Genomic DNA, 22,284 nt, shown 5'->3' with positions numbered 1-22,284 from the left:
ATCCCCTATTGCCCGGGGACCCCATGAGTTGTCAGTCCGCCCCTGGTGTTGTCACTATTCTCTACCAATCAATATGGAAGGTCCTGTGACCCCAGAGAGCCGTCCCCGTCAATGGCGCTCCGTCTGAGCCGGTACACAGCTGCGCTCAGCTCCCCACACCTGACCGAGGAGCCTCAGCTGGCGCTCAGCCACCGCGGGAGGGGGAGAGGTCACGTGCACGGTCCTCGAAAGCGCGCTTCATTAACACGTCTGTCCCCTGCCCGCGGGAGCGCGCCCCCGGTCGGGGACTATATCCACAAGTGGAGTGAGAGGAGCCGGGCGCACCGTTCATCATTATAGAGGTCCGTACACCGGCCTCACTCGGCTGTCCCAAGAGTCGGGACTCGTCCGAGTTAATGAAGCCGCCCGCTGTAGTGACAGAACATTCATCACCCGGCTGTGACAGCATCGATCGGTGCATCTGACACCCTCATCTCCTCCAACCCCACAGAGGGCCCCGCAGCTGCTCTCCTCCTGACCGACCCCGTCTGAGAAGGCTGCTCACACGGCTCCAATTAGCAGCGGCCTCCCTCACACACCGAGCCAATCCCGGGCGGCTCTCAAGCCGCTCTACCCGTGTATCCCTCCGCTCCTCCTCCCCCGTCTATAGTCCCCTCCTCCTCACACTGGAGTGGCGGAGGGGTCCGCGCGAAAAGAAAATAGCGCCGGCCGTGTGACTGTGGCGGAGGGATCCCTCGGCGCTCTAACGTGGTGCTGAGGCTCGACGGAGAGCGAAAAAAATGTCTGCCTGAGGGAGAGGGAGGGAGAGAGCCACAAGTTCTACCGGGGAGGCGAGCAGCTCCGCCGACACACCAAACCCGCTGAAAGCCTCACAAACACCCCCCGGAGCCCAGCCAGAGCCCTCCGCCGGGGAGCGGGCCGCCGACACGCCGCGGGGAGGAGACTGGAGCGGGACGAGCGGAAACTTCAACCCAATTGTTGGATGTTCAGACGGAAAAAAGGTAAATGGGGGTCCGGGGGGAGGGAGTCCCTCACAGTCCCGGTGTGCCCCCCCCCCCCCGTGTCAGTGTAGAGGATCCCCCACCACTCTCCGGACCAACTCAGCCCAACTTGTCATCTATTGTTTTTTTGGGGGGGGCATTTCTCCTGGATGGGGGGGCTGTTGTCTCCGGCCATGGAGCACCCCATAACATTACCCCCCACATTTCACAATATTACCCCCCCCCCACACACACATTTCACAACATTACCCCCCCCCCCATAGCAGCCCCTATCCCCTACACCCCTTCTACTTGGGGAAATGTCTGCCTGTCCCAGCGCAGTGATCAGGATGGGGGGGGGGGGCAGGATTACCATCTATACAAATAATGGGGGGGGGGGGGGGCAATCACTTCTATTGACAGTCTGTTTATGGAGGTGACTGCCCCCCACCCCAATCCCAGCGTCTGATCAGGGCAGAGGTAGAGAGCAGCACAGATTGGCAGATTGGGGGGGTATAACTTCTGTACAATCATGGAGACATTCTGGTTGTGGAAGTGTCTGTGTGCCCCCCCCCCTTCCCAGTGTGCTGATCTGGATGGGGGGGGGGGGAGAGAGGTCAGGAGAGATGGGGGGCGCTAATGGATACAGTTGTGCTGGTGATTGCACCCCCCCCCCTAATTCCTGTGCATCCTGTGCCCCCCTAATTCTAGTGCATCCTCTGCCCTCATCCTGGTGTTAGATGGGTTGATCAGGGTAGGGGCTGGCACATGGGGGGGGGTTGAAAAGACTAAAATGTACCCATTATTTGTAAAGAAGTTACAGTGAATCATCCCCCCCCCCCCCCATTACAGCTCCCACCTCTGTCCTGGTCAGCCCATCTGACATGACAGGCGGATGAAAGGGACACACAGCTACCAGCCCAACAATCCTATTTCCTATTTGTAGAGAATTTGTATCCTTGTATATTGAAGGGTCTGTCTGTCTCCCTTCACATTCTCTGCCTGTCAGATGGGCTGACCAGGAAGAGAGGGGGGGGGGCAGTTTAAATTCTTTACAAATAATAGGTACATTTATTTTAGTTGAAGTGACTGTGGCACCCCGATCTCTTTACATTGTGTGCCTCTCATTAGGACAGTGGTAGGGGCCAGCAGAGGTATAGGTTGGGGGGTTAGGTTTCAGCTGTTTATATATAATGGGTATGTTTTTGTTGGGGAGCTGTTTGTCCCCCAATCCCTTTCAATCCTCTGCCTCTCAGGCTGTTGTCAGATGGTCTGGTCAGGACAGGGATAGCAGAGACCTAGGTAGGTTTAACTTCTTTACAAATGGATACAATTTGTTAGGAACAATGTCCCTGTCTCTTCACTCTCTGCCTGCCATCCCAATGTCAGATGGGCTGATCAGGGCAGGGTCTGTGTGGCCAGCAGAGACGTGAGCTGGTCACACAATATATGATCTTGATTGTACAATCTGTTTGAATTGTCCGATGAGATTTGATCAGTAATGTTGCAGCTTGGCTGATTGGCTTGATGTGATCGAATCCAATCTAAACCCACTTTTGCAATCAGAAGGAAAGTTATGACTCATTGAATTGTTCTCGATTTCATTCTTTTTGATAGAATTGCACATCGATGGGATAAAATCAAAGCATGTATACCAACCATTAGATATACCAAAACTATGTAATGTGAGGACAAACCTAAATCTTTCATTCAAATAGTAGCACAGCAGGCATGTCTTTGCACTGCAAAGTTGCTGGTGGATCTAAAAGAGATTGTATAGTGTGTGGTCAGCCCAGGGTTAAATTGGATGGGGGGGGGGGGGGGTACTTCACAAATAATGGATACATTTATATTGGGGAATGGTCTCCCTGTCCCTTTGCACCCTCTCCCTGTTGTCCCAGTATCAGATCAGTTCAGGGCTAGAGGCCAGCAAAGTCATAGGTTGAGGCGGTGGGGGGGAGAGAGATGTTTAACTCCTTCACAAATAATGGATACATTTAAATTGGGGAACGGTCCCCCTTTGCACCCTCTCCTTGTTGCCCCAGTATCAGATCAGTATAGGGGTAGAGGCCAGCAAAGTCATAGGTTGGTGCGGTGGGGGGGGGGAGATGTTTAACTCCTTCACAAATAATGGATACATTTATATTGGGGAACGGTCCCCCTGTCTCTTTGCACCCTCTCCTTGTTGCCCCAGTATCAGATCAGTATAGGGGTAGAGGCCAGCAAAGTCATAGGTTGGTGCGGTGGGGGGGGAGAGATGTTTAACTCCTTCACAAATAATGGATACATTTATATTGGGGAACGGTCCCCCTGTCTCTTTGCACCCTCTCCCTGCTGTCCCAGTATTAGATCAGTATAGGGGTAGAGGCCAGCAAAGTCATAGGTTGAGGCGGTGGGGGGAGAGAGATGTTTAACTTCTTTACAAATAATGGATACATTTATGTTGGGGAAGTGACTGTCTGCCTCCCCTCCTAGTGTCAGGGTAGAGGCAGACTAAGGGGGGGGGGGGAGGGGGGTTGCTTGTGATGCAGCTGGTAAGTGTGTCTCTCCTTCTCTAGGAGCTGATCTGAGTGGCTGGAGATGAATCCTCAGCAGCGGATGGCCGCTATAGGCACAGACAAGGAGCTGAGTGACCTCCTGGATTTCAGTGCGGTATGATATCCTTTGGGCTCTTATGGCTTCTTCTCCCACATGGTAAAAGCAGCTCCTGAAACAAGCAGACTGCTAGACACCTTTACTTTGAAGTCATGTCTAGACTCTTAACATGTAATCACTTAAAGGACTAAAAGGGGGTCAATTGGTTTAGAACTCAGAGGCTGTTCATTGACCCTAAAGGCAGCAAATCCAATTACAGTTGCTCAAAATTTGCTTAATACTTTATGTACTTTAAATGTAAAACTGGAGATAAAATGAAGTAACCTATCTGGATGACGGCTTAATCCACACTTATTGCCTTGAACAATTAAATCATCTGCTTTAAACTGTGTGTATTTGTGGAGTTAATTTGCCAAGGTAGACACCAGAAAGATTATGAAGCATTTTTTTTTATATTGCACACAAGCGGATGGGATTGAAGCTGTAATCTGTCATAGTGTCTAACTCTGTGTTTATTTTTTACTATGTCTACCATAAATTGTTTATTGAGACAAAGAAAGTAAACCTCATAGTAAGCAGCCAATCAGCTTTGTAATATTTGTTGCTATATATACAGAAGTACAATGTATCTGAATCCAATTCTTCTTCTGTTTTCCAGATGTTTTCCCCACCTGTTAATAGTGGGAAAACCAGACCGACTACACTAGGAAGCAGTCAGTTCAGTGGATCTGGTAAGGAATAGTTTGTGAGATTTATTGCTTTGCATGGATGCAGCATTTGATTGTTCTTGTTTACAAGTGATGTGATCAGTTTCTTGCAGTTGATTTAATTACTTTTGTAATTGCTTTCTGCAAGTTTATATTTCATAGAATTGCTGTTTCTCTTTTGTAGTCTTGGAATAATTCTTTTAGACCAATAGCACTGTCACTATCTATATAGCTAAGACTTTTTTTTTTCTGGTATATGAAACTTGTATTTAATATTGAACAGACTTTGGATCGGGTTTAGCTGTGACCATTTTACTGTCATTACTTGCAGTCAAAGCTTGGCATGGATAGGCAAGTTTGTGTGCTGTTTTTCTGACTGTAATGAGTATGTGTGCACTTATATATTTTTTTTTTTTTTGCATTCTGGTACTTGTCTGTAAATTTTTTTATATTCAAGCATATTTATGACATAAGGATTATCAAACCAAACTCATAAGACATTCTTAGCACCATTTTAAAATTCATGCTTGTATGCTTTGAAGGACAATATATGGCTTCGTTAAACAAAATGAAAAGGGCTAAATCTGTTGGAATGAACAGGGATAGCCTGCAAATTGGTTCCACGTGTTTTGCTGCATGCAGCTAGTTCCGCCAGATGTAGTGTGCAAGACAGATTATATTATGACAGTCTAAGATATTACCTAGATACATTTTATCATAAGTGTATCTAAAGTGCTGACTTTTTAATATTGGTTTGATTCTACTAATGATGTAATTATCTTGTTTTTTGCCCTTTGAATGCACTTTTAAATTGGTATGTTAAAGACATTGGTCTATTGCAATTGACATTTTCTCATGCAGGTCGGAGGTCCTTGAATGCTGATGTATATAGCTGTATTGTTTGTAAGGTTTGTTTATGGATTGGTGGTAGTTTTCTCTAAGTACAGCTTGGTGAAAATTGGGCTTCTCATGATTTATGTTTTGGCTTCTGTGTTTGTATCTTAGTTTGGCTTTGTGGAACAATTTAACAAAAGTTGTTTGTCATCTCTGTTTCTATGTTTTATTCTTGAAATGTCATTCATATTTAAATTCATAAATGTTTTCATTCTGTAATATGTCAATCCAGATGACCAAATGGGACTCGCAGTGTTAGATTTGTCTTAATATATACAGCTTGGTCCCAATTTACTGCAAGGGTTAATGCACAGAAGATTATCATGGCACTTGTGTGCATAATACCTTTGAAATGATGGTGCCTTGGTATGATGTAGTTTATAGGTCATAAATAGATTGTGAGTATTTTGTAGATATTTGTGTGCACACTGAAATTCTTCTTTGGATCTGTGGTTTCTGTGATAATGACAAATGACATGACTGTCAACTGTGTTTGAAATTTCCTCCCTTATTAAAAACTGTTAACTTGTAAGAATTCACACATCTTGCATTTAATTTTTTTTTTCGTTCACAAGGCGTCAGTGGAGATATGTTTCTAGCTAAAGTAGTGGTATGATGTCTCTTGTCTCTTACAAAGTGTGTGGTTTTTTTTTTTTTTTTTTTTTTGCTTTCTCCATTAAATCTAGTTAGATACTTTAGATGGCTTGTCAGTAGTACTATATGCAAAACAGTATAAGCATCAGAACTTTGATTTCCTGTTTAGCTGGAAGTGTTAATGTGTTAATGATTTCTTTCTCCTGCGGATTTTAAAAGCATTTTTTGCTTCATGTCTGCTGTGAAACTGTCCTTGTATGAATAAATAAATGTTTACAACAAGAGTAATGAAGACTTAATGTGATATTTGAAATAAATTCACTAATGTTTAATAATGTTATCAGTGTTTAATTGATCTACTATTGAGCATGTGTATGACTATTAAATAGTTTCAGTAATTTTATATTTTTTAAACACTGAACAAAAATATTAACATTTGCTAGAGTACAGAAGCACATGAGGAAAATATGACCACTGTTAATGATGCTGCACCATTCGAGTAACAGTTAAGCAAAGTTTAGATTTCACGTGTGTGTGTGTGTGTGTGTGTGTGCATGCGTGTTTATGCCATGTTTTTAGTTAATTTTGCAGTGTAGTCATGCTGATCCTGTGGCGTTTACACATTTTATGCAGAGCTTGTGGATTAGGCCATTTTTTTTTTTTTTCATCTCTTATTTAGTTCTCAGCATAGGAAACTAGTTTTTGATTATACCATTTTGTCCTTTTTTGAATTCTTTTTTTGTTTTGTTTTTTTTGTTTAAGCAGAAGTCATTATGTTAACATTTTATAAAAGCTTGATAAGTTATACTGCAAACATTTTCTTCTTGGAGGTATCTGTTTGCTGGAATACTCTTCTCTGAGAGTTAAATGTGCAGTGTATATGCTGGCAATGTTTTTAGCTTCTTGCACAGGTTTCCAAGTATTATTGTTTTAGTGTTTGCTCTGTAAATTGTCACTTTTTAATCAACTTTTATAATCAAACTCTATATGAAGGTTTTGTTAACATGTAAGTATAGAAAAAGAATTGTGCTCTGTGCAGTGTAGAAATGTGTTTCATGGTCTGCTTGAGTGGAAATATTCAAGGGAGTTTGTGCTTGTAAGCAAAAGCTTGTATTGTGAATGTAATTGGTATAGTAAACCAACAGTTAGCTTTTAATTATTGAAATCCATGTCAATTCTTGCACTGGTGCTATTGTATAAATACACAATAAAACATTCTGCTTGCCCTTGTTCTCTGGTGTTTTTGTTATATTCAGTGGACTACTGAATTATCTTTTAAAGTGTTGACCTTCCCTTACTCCTGTAGATCAGGCCATCTGAGTTTTCACATTCTTGGTGACAAGTTGGCTCCTTGTCAGGAACAGTAAAATTGATGCACACAGGTGATCCAGGTTGGTACTGACTGCTCATATCATGCAGGGGGCAATGGGTGTTGTTGTTTGGACCTGATGCAGCTCTCAAATGACATATCTTGTCCTAATTATATTGAGAAGCCTATATGGTTACCCATTATCAACAGTGAAGTATTTCCAAATCTGATATCAAGTCCCACTTGCAGTGCAGTTTTCAGGGTAGCTTGCATATAGTTAGGTAGTCTAGAGTTTTTTTATTGGATATCCACAAAACATGAACGTTTGAGAAACACCAGTGTAAGCCAAGCCTTTTATATTGATGATTGTGTAAACAAATGATCCCTTGCTACCTAGTTCTGTATAAATGTGTGCTCTCCTGCTGTCGTGTATCAGCGTATACAGCTTCAGAGCTGTAAGAGAGACACAGCAGTGTAGTTAGCAGTCTTCTGAGATACTTGCCTGTGTGGTGCATGGTCACGTAAGCATGTGAATAACAGTTGTGGCTGTTTTTGGGTTGGCCTGTGTTGCCTGCTGATGTGAGCCATAAATATTGTTTTAACATGATGGACAATAAGCCAAACATATGTTATATTACAGTGTTCTAAAGGTCTTATATCTTTTTATAATGTTTTGATTTTTTTTTTTTTTTCCCCATTTTTAAAGGACAAGTTCACTTTTTATGGGGAAAAAATAATACATGCACATATTTTTGCAGGAATAAAATAGTGCATCTATTTATTTTTTTTTCCCCCCCCAGGAGCCTGGAAAACATTGCAGCTGTGTTCAGTGGATCAGGGCCGCAATGCCAAACTCCTGCAGACAAGCCCTGCAGCTTTCATCCAGTACCTTCTTGGGGCTGTTTACAAGTTGCAGGGCTTGTGAATGAACTACGAGGCCACTCCTCAGCATCCTCGCATTCCATTCAGAACCACAAGCAGTCAGCCACAATGGCTGATGGTAGTTGTAGTTCATGCATTCATGTAGACTGTAGTCCCATGACATCTTCTGCTTGCTCCTTACTGTGAGATCTGGGAGCACAGCAAGTGGGAAAGCTCTTAGGTAGCCTGCAGACATCTCTACAGGAGGTTGATTAGGAATTCCTGTGGCTGCACAGAGCCTATTGGGTGCTGTTGTGCTCTTGTGTGATAATTAAACTGAAAAAAAAAATCCAATATAAAATAAGAATAAATATTATGTAAGCCTCTTTTAATAGTATAAAACCTAAATTGTAAGCATGTTAAAGCAATACTTGTCATTTCTGCTGACGTGTGATCTGTGAGGTGGCTAGCAGGAGAGAAGAAGCTTCAATCAATCATACCTGCTTCCTAACAGGGAAGATTTGGAACACGCACTTGAAAAGTGGCAACACAACAGCCACTTTAAAATTACAGCAGTGTGCTCCCTAGAATATAATTTTCTGTTTGGTGGTTAGGTAAAAATAAGGAAGGGAAGTTGGAAATTGGGAAATTTGAAACCTTGTGTAAATGTTTATGAAATCTTTTTATTCTTTGAAAAAGTTACATTTTTAATGCGTTCATAAACACAATGTAATATCGAAACGTTTGCAAAAACTATTGGGGTGAGACTTTGATGAATAATATTTACTAAGTATATCCAACCCCAAAAACTACCATACTTAAATATTATGAATGGGTTACACATGAAAACAATTTAGAGATCTTCACTCTGCAGTTAAGCCTAAATGATGACCCCTTCTATCTCTGATTTGTGTGGGGGGTTAACTAGTGTGTTGTGCATTGAGCATTTCACTGATGTATGTCCTTGTTTTCATTATATACGTATTGTACATACATGGATGGACTCGTAACCTTTTGTGTTGTGATAAATTACATTAAAACCTACATTATAATGCACATTACCATCGCGGACCATCTACAGTCACTGGTATATAGCGGATAAAATAAGTATTGAACATGTCACCATTTTTTCAGTAAATATATTTCTAAAGGTGCTATTGACATGACATTTTCACCACATCTAAAAGCCCATGCAATCCTTACAAAGAAACCAAAACAAATCAAGTCAGAAATTAAGTTATGTGCAATAAAATGGAATGACACACGGAAAAAGTATTGAACTCGCTAACTGAAATTTATTTAATACTTTGTACAAAATCCTTTGTTGGTAATGACACCTTCTGTATGGAGAAGCTAGTCGCATGCATTGCTCAGGTGTGATTTTGTTCCATTCATCCACACAAACGGTCTTCAAATCTTGAAGGTTCTGTGGGCCTCTTCTATGAACTCTGATCTTTAGTTCTTTCCATAGATTTTTCAACTGGATTCAAGTCAGGTGATTGGCTGAGCCATTCTAGCAGCTTTTTGTTTTTTTTTGTTTTTTTTTCTACTTTGAAACCAATTTAGAGTTTCTTTTGGCTTTGTTTTTTGAAATCATTGTCTTGCTGAAGTGTCCACCCTCGTTTCATCTTCATCATCATGGTAGATGGCAGCAGATTTTTATCAAGAATGTCTTGGTACATTTTTCCATTCATCCTTCATGATTCCTTCAGTACTGTATGCTGAAAAACAGCCCCACATCATGATGTTCCCACCTTCAAACTTCACTGTTGATATGGTATTTGTGGGGTGATGTGCAGTACCATTTGATCTCCAAACATGGTGTGTATTATGGCATCCAAAGAGTTCACACTCCTGTGTGCACAGCACAGTCATGCAAAGCAGTGTGCTTACAGTGAAGCACAAACACAGCACACATTGTAAAACCGCACACAGTTAACCCTTTGATCACCCCAGATGTTAACCCCTTCATGCCCAGTGCCATTAGTACAGTGTCAGTGCTTTTTATTAGCACTGATCACTGTATTGGTGTCACTGGGAAGGTCAGTGACACCAAGTCAGTTCCCCCCAGTTTCAGACGGCCCGCCGCAGTCCTGCTATAAGTCGCTGATCGCCGCCATTACTAGTAAAAAAAAAAAAGCCCAGTATATATATACTGCCATTTGTAAATGCTATAACTTTCACATAAACCAATTAATTTACAAGTATTGGGATATTTTTTTTGCAAAGACATTTTATGGGGAAATTTGATTTTTTTTTTTTCATTTTTTTGTTTTTGGAGCCTGTAAAGCAGTGGTCTCCAAACTGCAGCCCGGGGGGCTAGATGTGGCCATTTTCTTGCTTTTATGTGGCACTTAGGGCACTATTTCATCCACTGATACCAACAAGTGGGCATAATTCCCCCACTTAAACCAACAAAGGGGACACAACTCTTTCCAACAATGGGGCATAATTCTTTCCAATGACAGCAATGATCAGGTCCAATGACATCAATGATTGGGGCACAATTCCTCCTACTGACAGCAAACAATGGGTATTATTTTTTCCCACTGACATCAGGACCTTTTTTACTACTACTACTGGTCACAGTCTGGCCCTCCTAAAATCTGAAGTACAGTAAACTGACCCTTTTGTTTAGAAAGTTTGGAGACTCCTGCTGTAAAGAATTGCACCAGCAATCAGCAGATCGCTGATTCCATGCAGGTCTTTAGCTGCTTGCACATATGGGATGTACGGGCAAGCAGATATACTAACAAGGAGACTCCATGAACTACCACAATGCTCCACAGTGCTGTGGTAGTTCATTGAGAAATACAAACGTTAGTGTCTTTCAGGACTCTAAGTGAACACAGTGAATGAGTAATGGAGCGGGAAGAGCCCTGCACAGCCAAGTTTTTATTTTTTTTTAATTTTTTTTATAACTTCTGTTACTATGATTCTGTGATAGTAATGACATGGTTACAGGTTCTTTGTGGGTCTAGTAGACCCTAAAATTTCCTATGTCTTTAGCCTACAGAGTTCAGGGGCACAGAATCCCTGGTCTGCATTTTACCTACCACTGTTCTGGTATTCTAAGAACTCAAATACCTAGAAATACTCAGAGGTAAGTACTTTCATTTATTCACTTTGTGTCCTAATCTTTCTGCTATGGGCTTGGGCTCACAAAGCTTTGTATACTTTCTATTAAATTCAGGGGTGTAGAAATGTTTTAAAAAACTACTTGGCCAGGGACTAATTCGTTGTCCCAATCTACTTGTCCTGATAAAAAATATACATTTTAACCAAAACTGTATTTAGCCTCCCTGGCGGTATTCCCGAGTGTAGCTCGGGGTAAACTTTCAGTACCAAAAGCGGTAACCCCGAGCTACACTCAGGAATACCCTTCAGCGTTGCTCCGGGATCCCTGTTTCTCTTGCCTTGTCCTGCGCTCCCGCAATGTCCCCCCTGCAGCGTCCTCGGCCATCCCCTCCGGCTGATGCCGGCATCCATCTTCCGGGTTCCGGTCCCTGCAAGCGTCGGGACGTACAGGGGATGGAACCGGCGGGAAATGCAAAAATTTTAAAAGTGACATTTACCAAATACACTAAAATCACATAAAACATTACTGTATCAAACCATTTCACATACATTTTGTCCCTAGTGCTTTGTCCTGTGCCCTGCTTGCGTTATTAACGTTCTTTCTGCCTGGAAACTGAGAAACGTCCATGGTGTCCAAAAAGCGTCCCTTTAGGTCAAAAGCGGTTTTAAACCAGCTAGAGAACAGCGATAGTAAATTTTTTTGGTAATGACTTATTAAATATTAAATCATTATTTTCAGATAGTAAATCAGAACCACTTGCAGAATTGAGTGATGATTTGTGGGGAAATTTGTCATCAGACACTGAAAACAATTTTGCGACTAAGATCAATGATGCACGAACTTGGCGCTCTATTTCAAATTTAAGTGTTTTTGGTTTATGTCATTGAATTAAATTTATTATTTTGTTATTATTATAATAAATAATCATAAAAAAATTATATAATAATGATTTTGTGCCTCAAATAGTATCATACCCGGGATGTTTACTAGTCTCTTGTTCAGATAGATTTTAGTGAGTTATTCCTAAAAATTACAGGCCTACAATAAAAAAAACGACATATTTCCATGCAAAAAAATGTACCGCTTTGAGCACAGAAATACTGACATAATCATACCGCTAGGGAGGTTAAATCTGCTTTTAAAAACAAAAGGGGCTTTATGGCGACATAAATGTTTAATATTTTTACCATTGTGCTGTTTATTTCCTTCTCCCCTCACTGCCTGTTTCCAGCACCACACCTGGGGACTAACAGGGAGGGGAGAGACCGTGCAGTGTAATGAGCACTGATTGGGTGCTTGTCGGGAAAGGGGAGTGTCGGACTTATCCTTTTATCCATTTCGCTGCCAGAGTTGTTTTTGCGTTATTTGCACACGTTTAAAAAAACGTTTTAGGTTTGAAGATGACACAACCCCCCCCAAACATTATATATTTTCTGAAAGCAGAGAACCTAGAGAATAAAATAGCGGTAGTTTCAATTTTTTATCACCAAGGTAAAAAATACACTTAATTTTAGGGCAAAAAAGCAAAAAATTATCCAATTTTTTTTTTGTAAAATATAAAAGATGAGGTTGCAGAGAGTAAATAGATATCCAACATTTCAAACCTTAAATTTGCGTACGCTCGTGAGATGGCAACAAACTTTAGTACCCTATATTTTCTATAGGAGACACTTTTAATGCCCCTTTTATAGGTCATCAGTATAGTTTACGGAGGAGATCTGGTGCTAGAATTATTGCTCTCATTCTGGCATGCGCGGCGATATGTAACGTGTATTGCAATCGTCGTTTTCATGTGTAGGTGCCCGAGTATGTGCTTTTATGTTTGTGTGTGTGTGTACGTATGTGGGGGGCCTTGAAAAATTTGGGGGTGTTATATGCTTGGGTGTAACTTCCATTTGAAAAAAAAATTAACTTTTTTTGAAGATTTTTGGCCAATGGTTCTCTTTTTTGAGACATGCAGGGGCTAAAAGACCCTGCAAGTTTCCCCTGTACTACACTGAATGTAATGCAGTGCACATCGCATTACATTCTTTCCCAGCCTCAATGACCGGGAATCTGTCTAACGGGGACCCGGAAGTGACGTCTCGTCGCGTCCGGATCAGGAGAAGAGGGGAGGGGAGCGAATGTGTCTGCTCTCCTCATCCCTCCCGTATACCACATCCCTCAGCACCCACCGAACCAGTCTCGTACCCACAGATGGGCAAGCGGAGCCCTGGATATATAGCGGGGGCAGGGGAGAGGCTGACACTGTGGGCTGTGTGGAAGCAATCGGGCGGCAGCAGGGCTAAGGGCAAAAAAAAAAACTACCTGCCCGGCTCCCGCAACTACATGTAGGGCGATAGGAATTGGATATCCCTGAAATTAAACCAAGGACTCAGACTTTTACAGTTGGGAGGCATTTAAACACAAGCAATTGAACCACGTTTTTAGTGTTTCACTCCCCATTATTCTGTTCTCGTGTTGCTTTACTTCTGCAGCAAAAATGATCACCCCTGTTGTGCTGACTATACTGCCGTAGAATGCGTCCCATTCAAGTGATTATGACAAGTTCTGCAAATGCCCCACAACAACGTGCAATGTATGTGGTTGTAGTGCATCTGGGTGACATTTACACAGGTAAAACAGGTGGTGTGGAAGCGTTATATCTCTTTCACACTGGCTGTCAAACTCTTAAAAAGCAACCCCAAAACTGATTGCTTTTCAGAACTGACAGTTTAGCCACAAATCTAAGCTTAGTTTAAAGCTGGGTACACATGGGCTGAAAATCGTATGAAAATAGTCGGTTCGGCAGGAACTGGACGACTTTCAACCTATTTGTACAGCTGCTTGTCCAACTGAAGCCGATCTCTGGAAAACCAGCATGCGATCAGCAATGGCTGAGAGTGCTGATCAGTGTTTCCTGGAGGGGGGCAATCTTCCTGGCAGAACACAGTAGCTCAGTGGATGTTTTAGTACGATGATTGTTTTTTTTTTTCGTTCAGCCCATTGGTTTGAACAAAAAAAAGATAAACCTGTGTTCCCTGCATAAGGCTAGCTTGCTTTTTATCAGTATACCTCTGCCTGACTGGAGATGCAGAATACTAAATTAAGGACTGGGGGTAATGGGAAGTATGGTGTGCGTTTGTTTTTTTTTGTTTTTTTCCTTGCTGGGGAAGATGGTGTACAGTAGTAAGATGCTTGATTCATGACTGTGTAGATATTTAAAAAATGAGTTTGGTAAATACTTTAACTGATTGGATAGTCATTGAACAAGTGCAAGTTATTTATAGTAAAACCTTTCAATGTGTGAAAAAAAGTTTATATTTGAGTGCATGCATCTATTTTTAGTAAGAGTCTGCACATTTTTATTTTTACCAAAATATACAGAGTGACGCATCCAAATTTTGCTTACATCATCCTCCTAAACCAAAAAAAAAGTTGCTTAATGAAATCTTGCTGCTACATTGTCCATAAATTTTGATGGTATGATGACAGCAATGTGAAAACTGCTTTTTTCAGGCATTTGAGATCCCTTTTAACTGATAAGTGTGATTGTCTTTAACTCTAAAATGTGTGAAGGCATCAGTCACTTCTTGTGATCTTGCTACACGATTAAAATTGGTATGTTTCATTAGCTAAAACACCTGCCTGCAGGCATTAGGAATGTGTTACAAATGCCTCTTTGTTTCCCTGCAAACAGCCTGAAACATTAATTTCTTATTCTGATTGAAAAATGTGGTCAGCGTTTGAGTCAAGTGCAAATGAGGAGTTTATCGAGCAAATAACCTCCTTATGCATCTATTTTATTTAACATTCTCTGTCTGTCTTCATTACCGTTGCATCTTGTTCATAAGATTGTGTACCAACAGTACATTTTGCTTTAGAAGTACTACTACAATGTAAAAAATGTTCATTTGCCTTGTAGTTGGGCTGCTCTTTTTTGGTAGTGTGATGCCCTCCATACATCATTTACTAGTGATTCAGGGGACAGGTTGTCGTCTATTATGTGATAGTAGGATGAGATAATTGGTATTCTCCCTGAATAGAAGCTTTGTATTGCTGTATCTATAAAACAAAGCTGTGTTTGTAAACATAACTTGCAAAAATATAAAGGGCATACTTTCTCGTGAAGATGTTAACTGAATAGCAAGGGAGAGTGAGAGGGGGAAAAAAGAAACTTTTGTTCGCTAAATATAATAATGTAGCTTTGATTTCACTGGATAATTGTTACTACTTAAATGTAGCATCTCTTTGTAAAGTTGTGATTTAGTGGTGTGTGTTTTTTCTTTTTTTTTCTTAGCAATTTCTTTTTATTACGGTAAGGTTTTACAGCTACATCTAGTCATTACTAGTGATAATTCCTTTACTGTATCAAAAAAGTATGCATTTTGCTTAGTATTTTAAGTGCCAGTTTGTGTTTTCCCATAATTTTTATAAAGGCATGTACAAAATATTTGGCTTTCGAACACTCATTGGTTCCCATGCACACTGGGTGTTTAACCATTGGGCTGTGGGATTTAGGTGCAGGCAGAAGGCACAGATGCAGAATCCAGCCGCACTGTCAGCAGCGTGTCAAACTCTTGAGTGGCTGACAGCTGCTGCGGCTAGTGAGTGCACCTAGTGGTACTAATGTCTAGGGCAGTATACTCCCAAGGACAACAGATTTGTGTTCTGGGCATGTGCCAACAATGGGGCTGGATTTGTACCTGAACCCCCCACCTACGCCTAAATGTCTGAGCCTCATGTGCCGGGGCTTAATGCCAACTGTGCAAGGGGCCTGAGGACAGCTCTCACTTGTGTTGCAGTTTTACTCTAGGCCCAGACAGAAGTTTACATGGGAGTCTGTTGTTTTCAGAAATGACAAAGTACACCTATGTCTTGGCATGGGTTACATAAATCTGAGGTGCTTTAAATACCCGAATTGTTTTTTTCTGTCCATTAAGGAGCAGTTATTTGCTGTATGCTTTTACAGTGTTAGTTAAGTTTTGCACTTTGACTTTCAGTTGGTTTGTAATATTTGTATTACAACTTTAAGAATGTGGTAGTAAGGAGAATTTTATAGGGACTATAGCTTCTGGAGCTGAATTGGTGGTCTTGCATATAAAATTTTAGTAAATGCCATCACATGCTTTCTCTTAGACATTCTTGGAAAATGTAAATGCATGTGTGGTTTTGTTTTTTTTTTTTTAAACAGATTTCTACTTCATAAAAACAAAGTTTATTAAACAGTACATTTATTTGGTGGCTGTATGTGTAAAGCCCCTTTCACACAGGTTATGATCAGCAAATGATCTGTCCGTTTGACCCCCCTGATGATCAGAGCAGATGACAGGTTGCTCAGTTTATGCAGAGCAAACGCTGACCGAGCCCACACTGCAGACCTGTGGATGTTACTGGACTTCCATGTCTGTTTTTACATTGTAATGCCCTCCAATCTGCGTAGATGGAGGGAAGACAAATCCCCTTCTGTGTCTGTCTGTGTGTGTGTGTGTGTGTGTGTGTGTGTGTGTGTGTGTGTTTTGTATTTTGTATTTTTTTTGCCAAATAAGTTTGTAGGTAGGGGGGTATGAACGGACACAAGTCTGTTTACACCCACCGGTTCATAAGGGTGAATGGAGGGTCTGATCAGGTCTGCCTGAAAAACTGACAGTGTGAAAGGGGCCTAAGGCTTGTGGCAATTTACCCAAAATAATGTTAAGGGAGAGTTATAACTCTCCGTTTCTTTTTTGCCATCTGTGCCCTATTGGTTAGATTTCCTTTAAATTCCTGTCCCATGGCCAAAAAAGGAAGTGAAAGGAAATCCTCTCGTATAAGGGAGTCTCTTATTGTTACCAGAACTAGTGTTCCCATTAGAAGATTTTACCTCTTCCTGTTCTGGTGACAACCCAAACTTTTAGGATTTTTAAATAAAAAATAGGACAAATGGGGTGGGGGGAATCTCCCTAACAGACAGCAATAAAAACTTGATAATTGTTCTAATCCCTCTCCACCCTGTCCAAAAACCAAAATGAGGTTTTGCCTTAACGACACAACAATACAGTTCCTGATTTTTATGTTGTTTTTTGCCACTGTTGTGTGAAAAAGGCTGAAAGGAGTTCTATGGTCACCTTCTGTCACATGTAAGTGATCTGCTGGCTATATAGTCGCTCCAATCACTTTTGCACTATAGTGTTGCAGCCATGACCCTTGTAGAACCACTGAATCCTGAGGATGTACGGATATGTCTATTTGCAGGAAGTGGTTAGTGTTACTAAACCCATAACCCTGCATTCACTATATCTGGTCTCCCACAGTACACAGAACATGGAAATGTAAATATTTTAGTAAATATAAACTGTAAATACCTTTTCTCATTGGCAGTTAGAGCAGTCTTGTGACTTCTGTCAGTGTCCAGCCGAGCACTGGTTAAAGCTTGTAGGAGGTTTTTCTTTCTGCTCTAGGAGGATGCAGAACCCCTGACCTCTGTCTGGACAGTGCTGATTGTCCCTGTGCTGGTCACATGCACTCTCTCAAGAAAAAAAAATCTCTAGCAATATACACCAAACTGAGGATGTGCAGAATGGCTACAGTTCAGTCTACCTGATCAGGAGATAAGATGTGGACATTTGAACAAGAGGAGGAGCAAAGTCTGGATCAAACGGTCTTTTTACACAATGCAGAGGATTAACCCCTTAGGTTCCACAGTGAGTATATCAAGCATGCTTTACTGCATATACAGACTGATTTTACTGCTGTGGGTTTAGTAACCCTTTAAGGTGTATATACATATTTTTAAACCATGAGTAAGTTATCTCCGACTTCTCTAGCTGCTTGTACCGTGAATAAATTTATTCTCAAAGAACTCAAAGACTCTGGAGTTAGTTTTTTTGTTTTTTTTTTAAAGCGGAGTTCCAGTCATTTTTCTGTTTTATTAAAAGTCAGCAGCTACAAAAGCTGTAACTGCTGACTTTTAATAAACACACTCTCGTCTCTCCCAGGGTCCAGCGATGTGCTCACTTGCGCTGTCCCTTCTCTCCCCAGCGACAGCATCTCAACTGTGGGCACCAGGCTCTGACAGCTTGTGGCTTCACAACTGGGTGCCCACTGCGTATGCGTGAGCTGCCCTGCGCATCCTGATTGGTCCGGCAGTCTTCTGGAACCTGTGAAGTGTCCCAGAAGACTGCGGGGGGGAAAGAGCTGGGCTAAACTTCTGGCTCACTTCACCATGGCGAACTGAGCCGGGAGCGGGTACATGTCAAAACCAAGTATCCGCTCCCCCCCAAAAAGTGCCAAATATGGCAGTGGAGGGGGGGAAGAGGCAAACAAGTGGAGCTTCCACTTTTGGGTGGAACTCCGCTTTAACAGTTTAGAAACACCTGGCAGGCTACCAAGATTTTGCTTGCTGTAGAAAGTAATATGTTTCAGTGCCACACTTGTGAACTTTGAGGATTCATTTCTCCTCAATGCTCTAGCTGGAAGGATGCAAGGGAGCTTGTTTTTAAAACTGAATTAATCCTTTCTCTTTTTCCCCCCCCCACACTTCACTCGGTGACATTAATTATTCTCATGTTCCTGCAAATGTATATCTCCATAATATACCCCTTGGAAACTAAAATAATCTAATGCCTGTTTTTCATTTTCTGTCTGAATGACCCTAAAGTGTTACTAAACCCGCAACAATAAAATCAGTCTGTATATGCAGTAAAGCATCCTTGTTATACTCTGTGTAACCTAAGGGGTTAATCCTCTGCATTGTGTAAAAAGGCCATTTGGTCCTGTTTTCTCTGCCCTTCTACCTGATAAGACAGACTGAACTCGTAGCCACATGCACATGCTCAGTTTAGTGTGTATTGCTAGAGGTTTTTTTTTTTTTTTTTTTTTTTTACTTGAGAGTGCATGTGATCAGCACAGGGCCAATCCGCACTGTCCAGACAGAGGTTAGAGGTCCTGCATCCTCCTTGGAGCAGAAAGAAAACTCCTCCTACAAGCTTTAACCAGTGCTCTGCTGAAGTCACAAGACTGCTCTAACTGCTGACAAGGAAAGGTATATATTAGTTTATATTTACTAAAATAATTGCATTTCCATGTTATGTGTACTGTGGGAGACCAGATATAGTGAATGCAGGGCCCTGGGTTTAGCAACACTTTAATCGTCATCAGTCACTTTCTTCTGTCTTCCTATGTTGGTGTTATCTTTACAGTTGGCATCAGTCATTGTACTGTTCTTCCCAAACATTTGAAAGAACGCATTTCTTTAGATGTGCATCCCTGCTGGCTACTGGATGCTGCAAACCTTAGTTGTGCAATCTGCTGATTATTTACTTGATTACACTATTAGCGGAATCCCACCAAACTCAAACTTGCAGTGGTGCAAGGGCCAGCAGACAGAGCTAGGGATAACATTAGTGGGTCTCAAAACAAGTATTTTTTGTTTAAAAATAAAATGTGATTAAAACATTTCATCTGGGGAAGGGGAGTATGGATGTGCTTTTATAAGCTTTATATTTGGTCCTGTCCTGCATGTCCAGAAAATGTAAACACTTTAGTAGTCATAGTCTAGGTACAGGTTCACTTAACACCCTGTCACATCGATCCTGACTTTGAAATCATGCGCCTTCACTGTAAGTTGCACGATTTCAAAGTTGGGATGACATTGCGATGTGAGGTGCGATTTGCAAGACATCTGACACCGATGTCCATGCAAATCGCACCAAAAGTAGTACATGCACTACTTTAGAAATCGGTGCCGCTCCGACCAAGACGGAACCACACAGATATGACCGCTGTAATTGTGGACAATAGGGTGCAACTTGGCATGCAATTTCCAAGTTGCTTGGCATGCAAATCGCATGCCAAGTCGCACCCAGTGTGACCGGGGTCTTAAGGTCATGCTGACTTGTGTGTCTGTGAGAAATTTGAAAGAAATTTCTTTATTTTTTAATAAGGTACACGTTTCATTGTAGTTTAGACTCGCCTTCCACATACAAGCATCATTGTCAACTTGAGGACAATTGATGGTCCCCTTGATGTGTTTCACTGCTAAGCAAAACTTAAATTAAAATTAAAGGCAAACCGCCTGGTCTGCAAAAGTAAACAAAAAGCGCACCAACCTTGCGCATTACCTTAGTAAACCGTGATTTTATTAAAATGAGATCTATACTCACAAAGAAGTAAAACAAGCGTATACGGTCCTCAAAGGAACATTGGTAGTGTAAAACCAGTGAAAGTCACATCACGAGGGGGGACTCTCAAGGTTCCGCTGATGCATTTCGAAGGGGGTCCCTTCTTCATCAGAGCTCTGATGAAGAAGGGACCCCTTTTGAAACTCATCAGCAGAACCTTGAGAGACTAAAATCACAGTTTACTGAGGTAATGCGCAAGGTTGGCGCGCTTTCTTTTTTTTTTTACTTTGCAGTACTGGTTGGGTTTCCCCAGCCTTGTTTAGAACTGCACAACCTTTGATCCATTGGTGGATGAACTTCTACAAGTTTTATTTCCATCCATCCACCCTTGATCTGGGTCCCTGAGCGCAGGAGGTGTTGTTTCTGAAACCACCTGGTCGTCTGGTTGACCCCAAGGGATTCCCTTGATTTTCAGGGGTTTCCTCTCACTTCCTGTTTTGTCTATGGTACAGGAAGTAAAGATAAATATCCCCAACGAAACAAAGATGGCAAAAACTGACAGGGCTTATAGCCCTCCCTTTATCCAATATGAAAATAAAGTTTTGTCTTTAGTACTATTTTAAAGTGGAAAGTTATTCAGAAAATGTAAGTCCTTCTAGATCACTTCATGCTGGCCCCTTTTACAGGTATAGCTATGTAAAACACTAAAAATAACTGCCTATACAGTTTAAAATCCAGTAATACACTGTTTTACTCTGCACATGCTCAGTTGCTCTCTATTTTTTTTTGTCAGTGTGCCGAATTTGTAAAGACCAATCTGACAGCCTAAAGATTTAATGCTGCTCAGGACTCAGCAAATGGCAGCCCCCCCAAGAAAAAAACAGGAACAATTCTGGAGGCAATTTACAGTATACTCTAAATTTGGTAGCATTAATGTGGCATGTAAGTTCCTTGCTATAGAATCTTTATTTTTTATTAAGTTGTCATGGGTAAAGTTCTGCTTTAAGCACACAGTTGAGTAAAGTTAAAGCCCAACTCTAGCCTTACATGTGGGATGCTGTCCAGAGTCAAGTGTAACAGCACCCTTCCTTCTATTTTACCTCCACCTTCTATTTGAGCCTTCACACCACTGGGAAATTCTGATGCTGGTTATTTAAAGACTGTATAACTCCTTGTGTGTGTGTGTATTCAGATCATATTCCACGTTTCCTTTTGTTATATACCGTGTTATGGGTATATCTTCGATCAGAGTCATAATGATCTTTTGAAAACTCTTAATCCTAAAATCTAAAAAATGTGTGGTGATCGTATACACAAATATGTTGTAAAAAGTTTTCTTTAGTAATCTTCTAATACATTATTACTACTAAACATCGGGAAACTGTAGACGATGTTTACACTGAAGCTGGATGATTTGCCTGCTGCTTTAGAAAGTACATTTTTCTTCACTCCTTATCTATGTAACACTTTAATAGAAAGTTCACAGATAAGACCATTTAAAGCATTACACAACTGTCAATAGACCATTTGGGAACTATAAAATACCCCACACAGTTGATGATAAAGTAACAATAAGTTATAGTGAAAGTATTTACATTATGACATTGTATTAAACGTTTATTGGTGCTACTGTATCAAAATAACACTTAAAGGTTGGTTTAATTTCAAAGCTAATTACTTTGTAAAGTTATGGACCTGTGTGTGTGCGTGTGCGTGCGCCACTTTATTAGGTACATTTGTTCAATTGCTTGGTAATACAAATTGCTAATCAGCCAATCACATGGCAGCAACTTAATACATTTAGGCATCTAGACGTGGTGAAGACGACTTGCTGAAGTTCAAACCGAGCATCAGAATGAGGAAAAAAAATGTTTTTAAGTGACTTTGAACATGGCATGGTTGTTGGTGCAGACGGGCTGTTCTGAGTATTTCAAAAACTGCTGAACTAATAGAATTTTCTTGTATCATGGTCCAAAAAAAGAGAAAATATCCAGTGAGCGGCAATTGTGTGAATGAAAATGCCTTGTTGATGTCAGAGGAGAACGGGCAGACTGGTTGCTGTGACATTCAGATGATAGGGTCAGAATTTAGCATGGATCCATTTTTCCTTGTATCAACGGTTCAGGCTGGTGGTGGTATAATGGTGTGGGGGAGATTTTCTTGACACTAGCAAGGTGTACCTAAT

The 22,284-nt window shown here is 41.2% G+C and overlaps 1 protein-coding gene across 9 annotated transcripts in view; it reads left to right on the top strand.

The window, feature by feature from the left end:
• The first annotated feature begins 717 nt into the window (after positions 1-717).
• TCF12 (transcription factor 12) overlaps positions 718-22,284 on the top strand; it is a 283,238-nt gene continuing 261,671 nt past the window's right edge. For 4 of the 9 annotated variants that reach the window (XM_089667836.1, XM_089667793.1, XM_089667786.1 and 1 more), the window contains exons 1-3: positions 718-1,001; positions 3,539-3,632; positions 4,234-4,306. In XM_089667836.1, coding sequence (XP_089523962.1) covers positions 3,561-3,632; positions 4,234-4,306 — 145 coding nt within the window. In that variant the 5' untranslated portion in view covers positions 718-1,001; positions 3,539-3,560. Of the gene's footprint in view, positions 1,002-3,538; positions 3,675-4,233; positions 4,307-22,284 lie in introns of those variants that run through there. The other 5 variants (XM_089667806.1, XM_089667800.1, XM_089667821.1 and 2 more) reach the window with 4 other exon arrangements.

Source organism: Staurois parvus, unplaced genomic scaffold (genome assembly GCF_062004578.1).
Source record: "Staurois parvus isolate SC_StPar_1 unplaced genomic scaffold, SC_StPar_1.0 ptg000054l, whole genome shotgun sequence".
Lineage (NCBI taxonomy): Eukaryota > Metazoa > Chordata > Amphibia > Anura > Ranidae > Staurois > Staurois parvus.
Note: the sequence above shows the minus strand (reverse complement) of the source record. Positions and strands in the feature narration are given on the sequence as shown.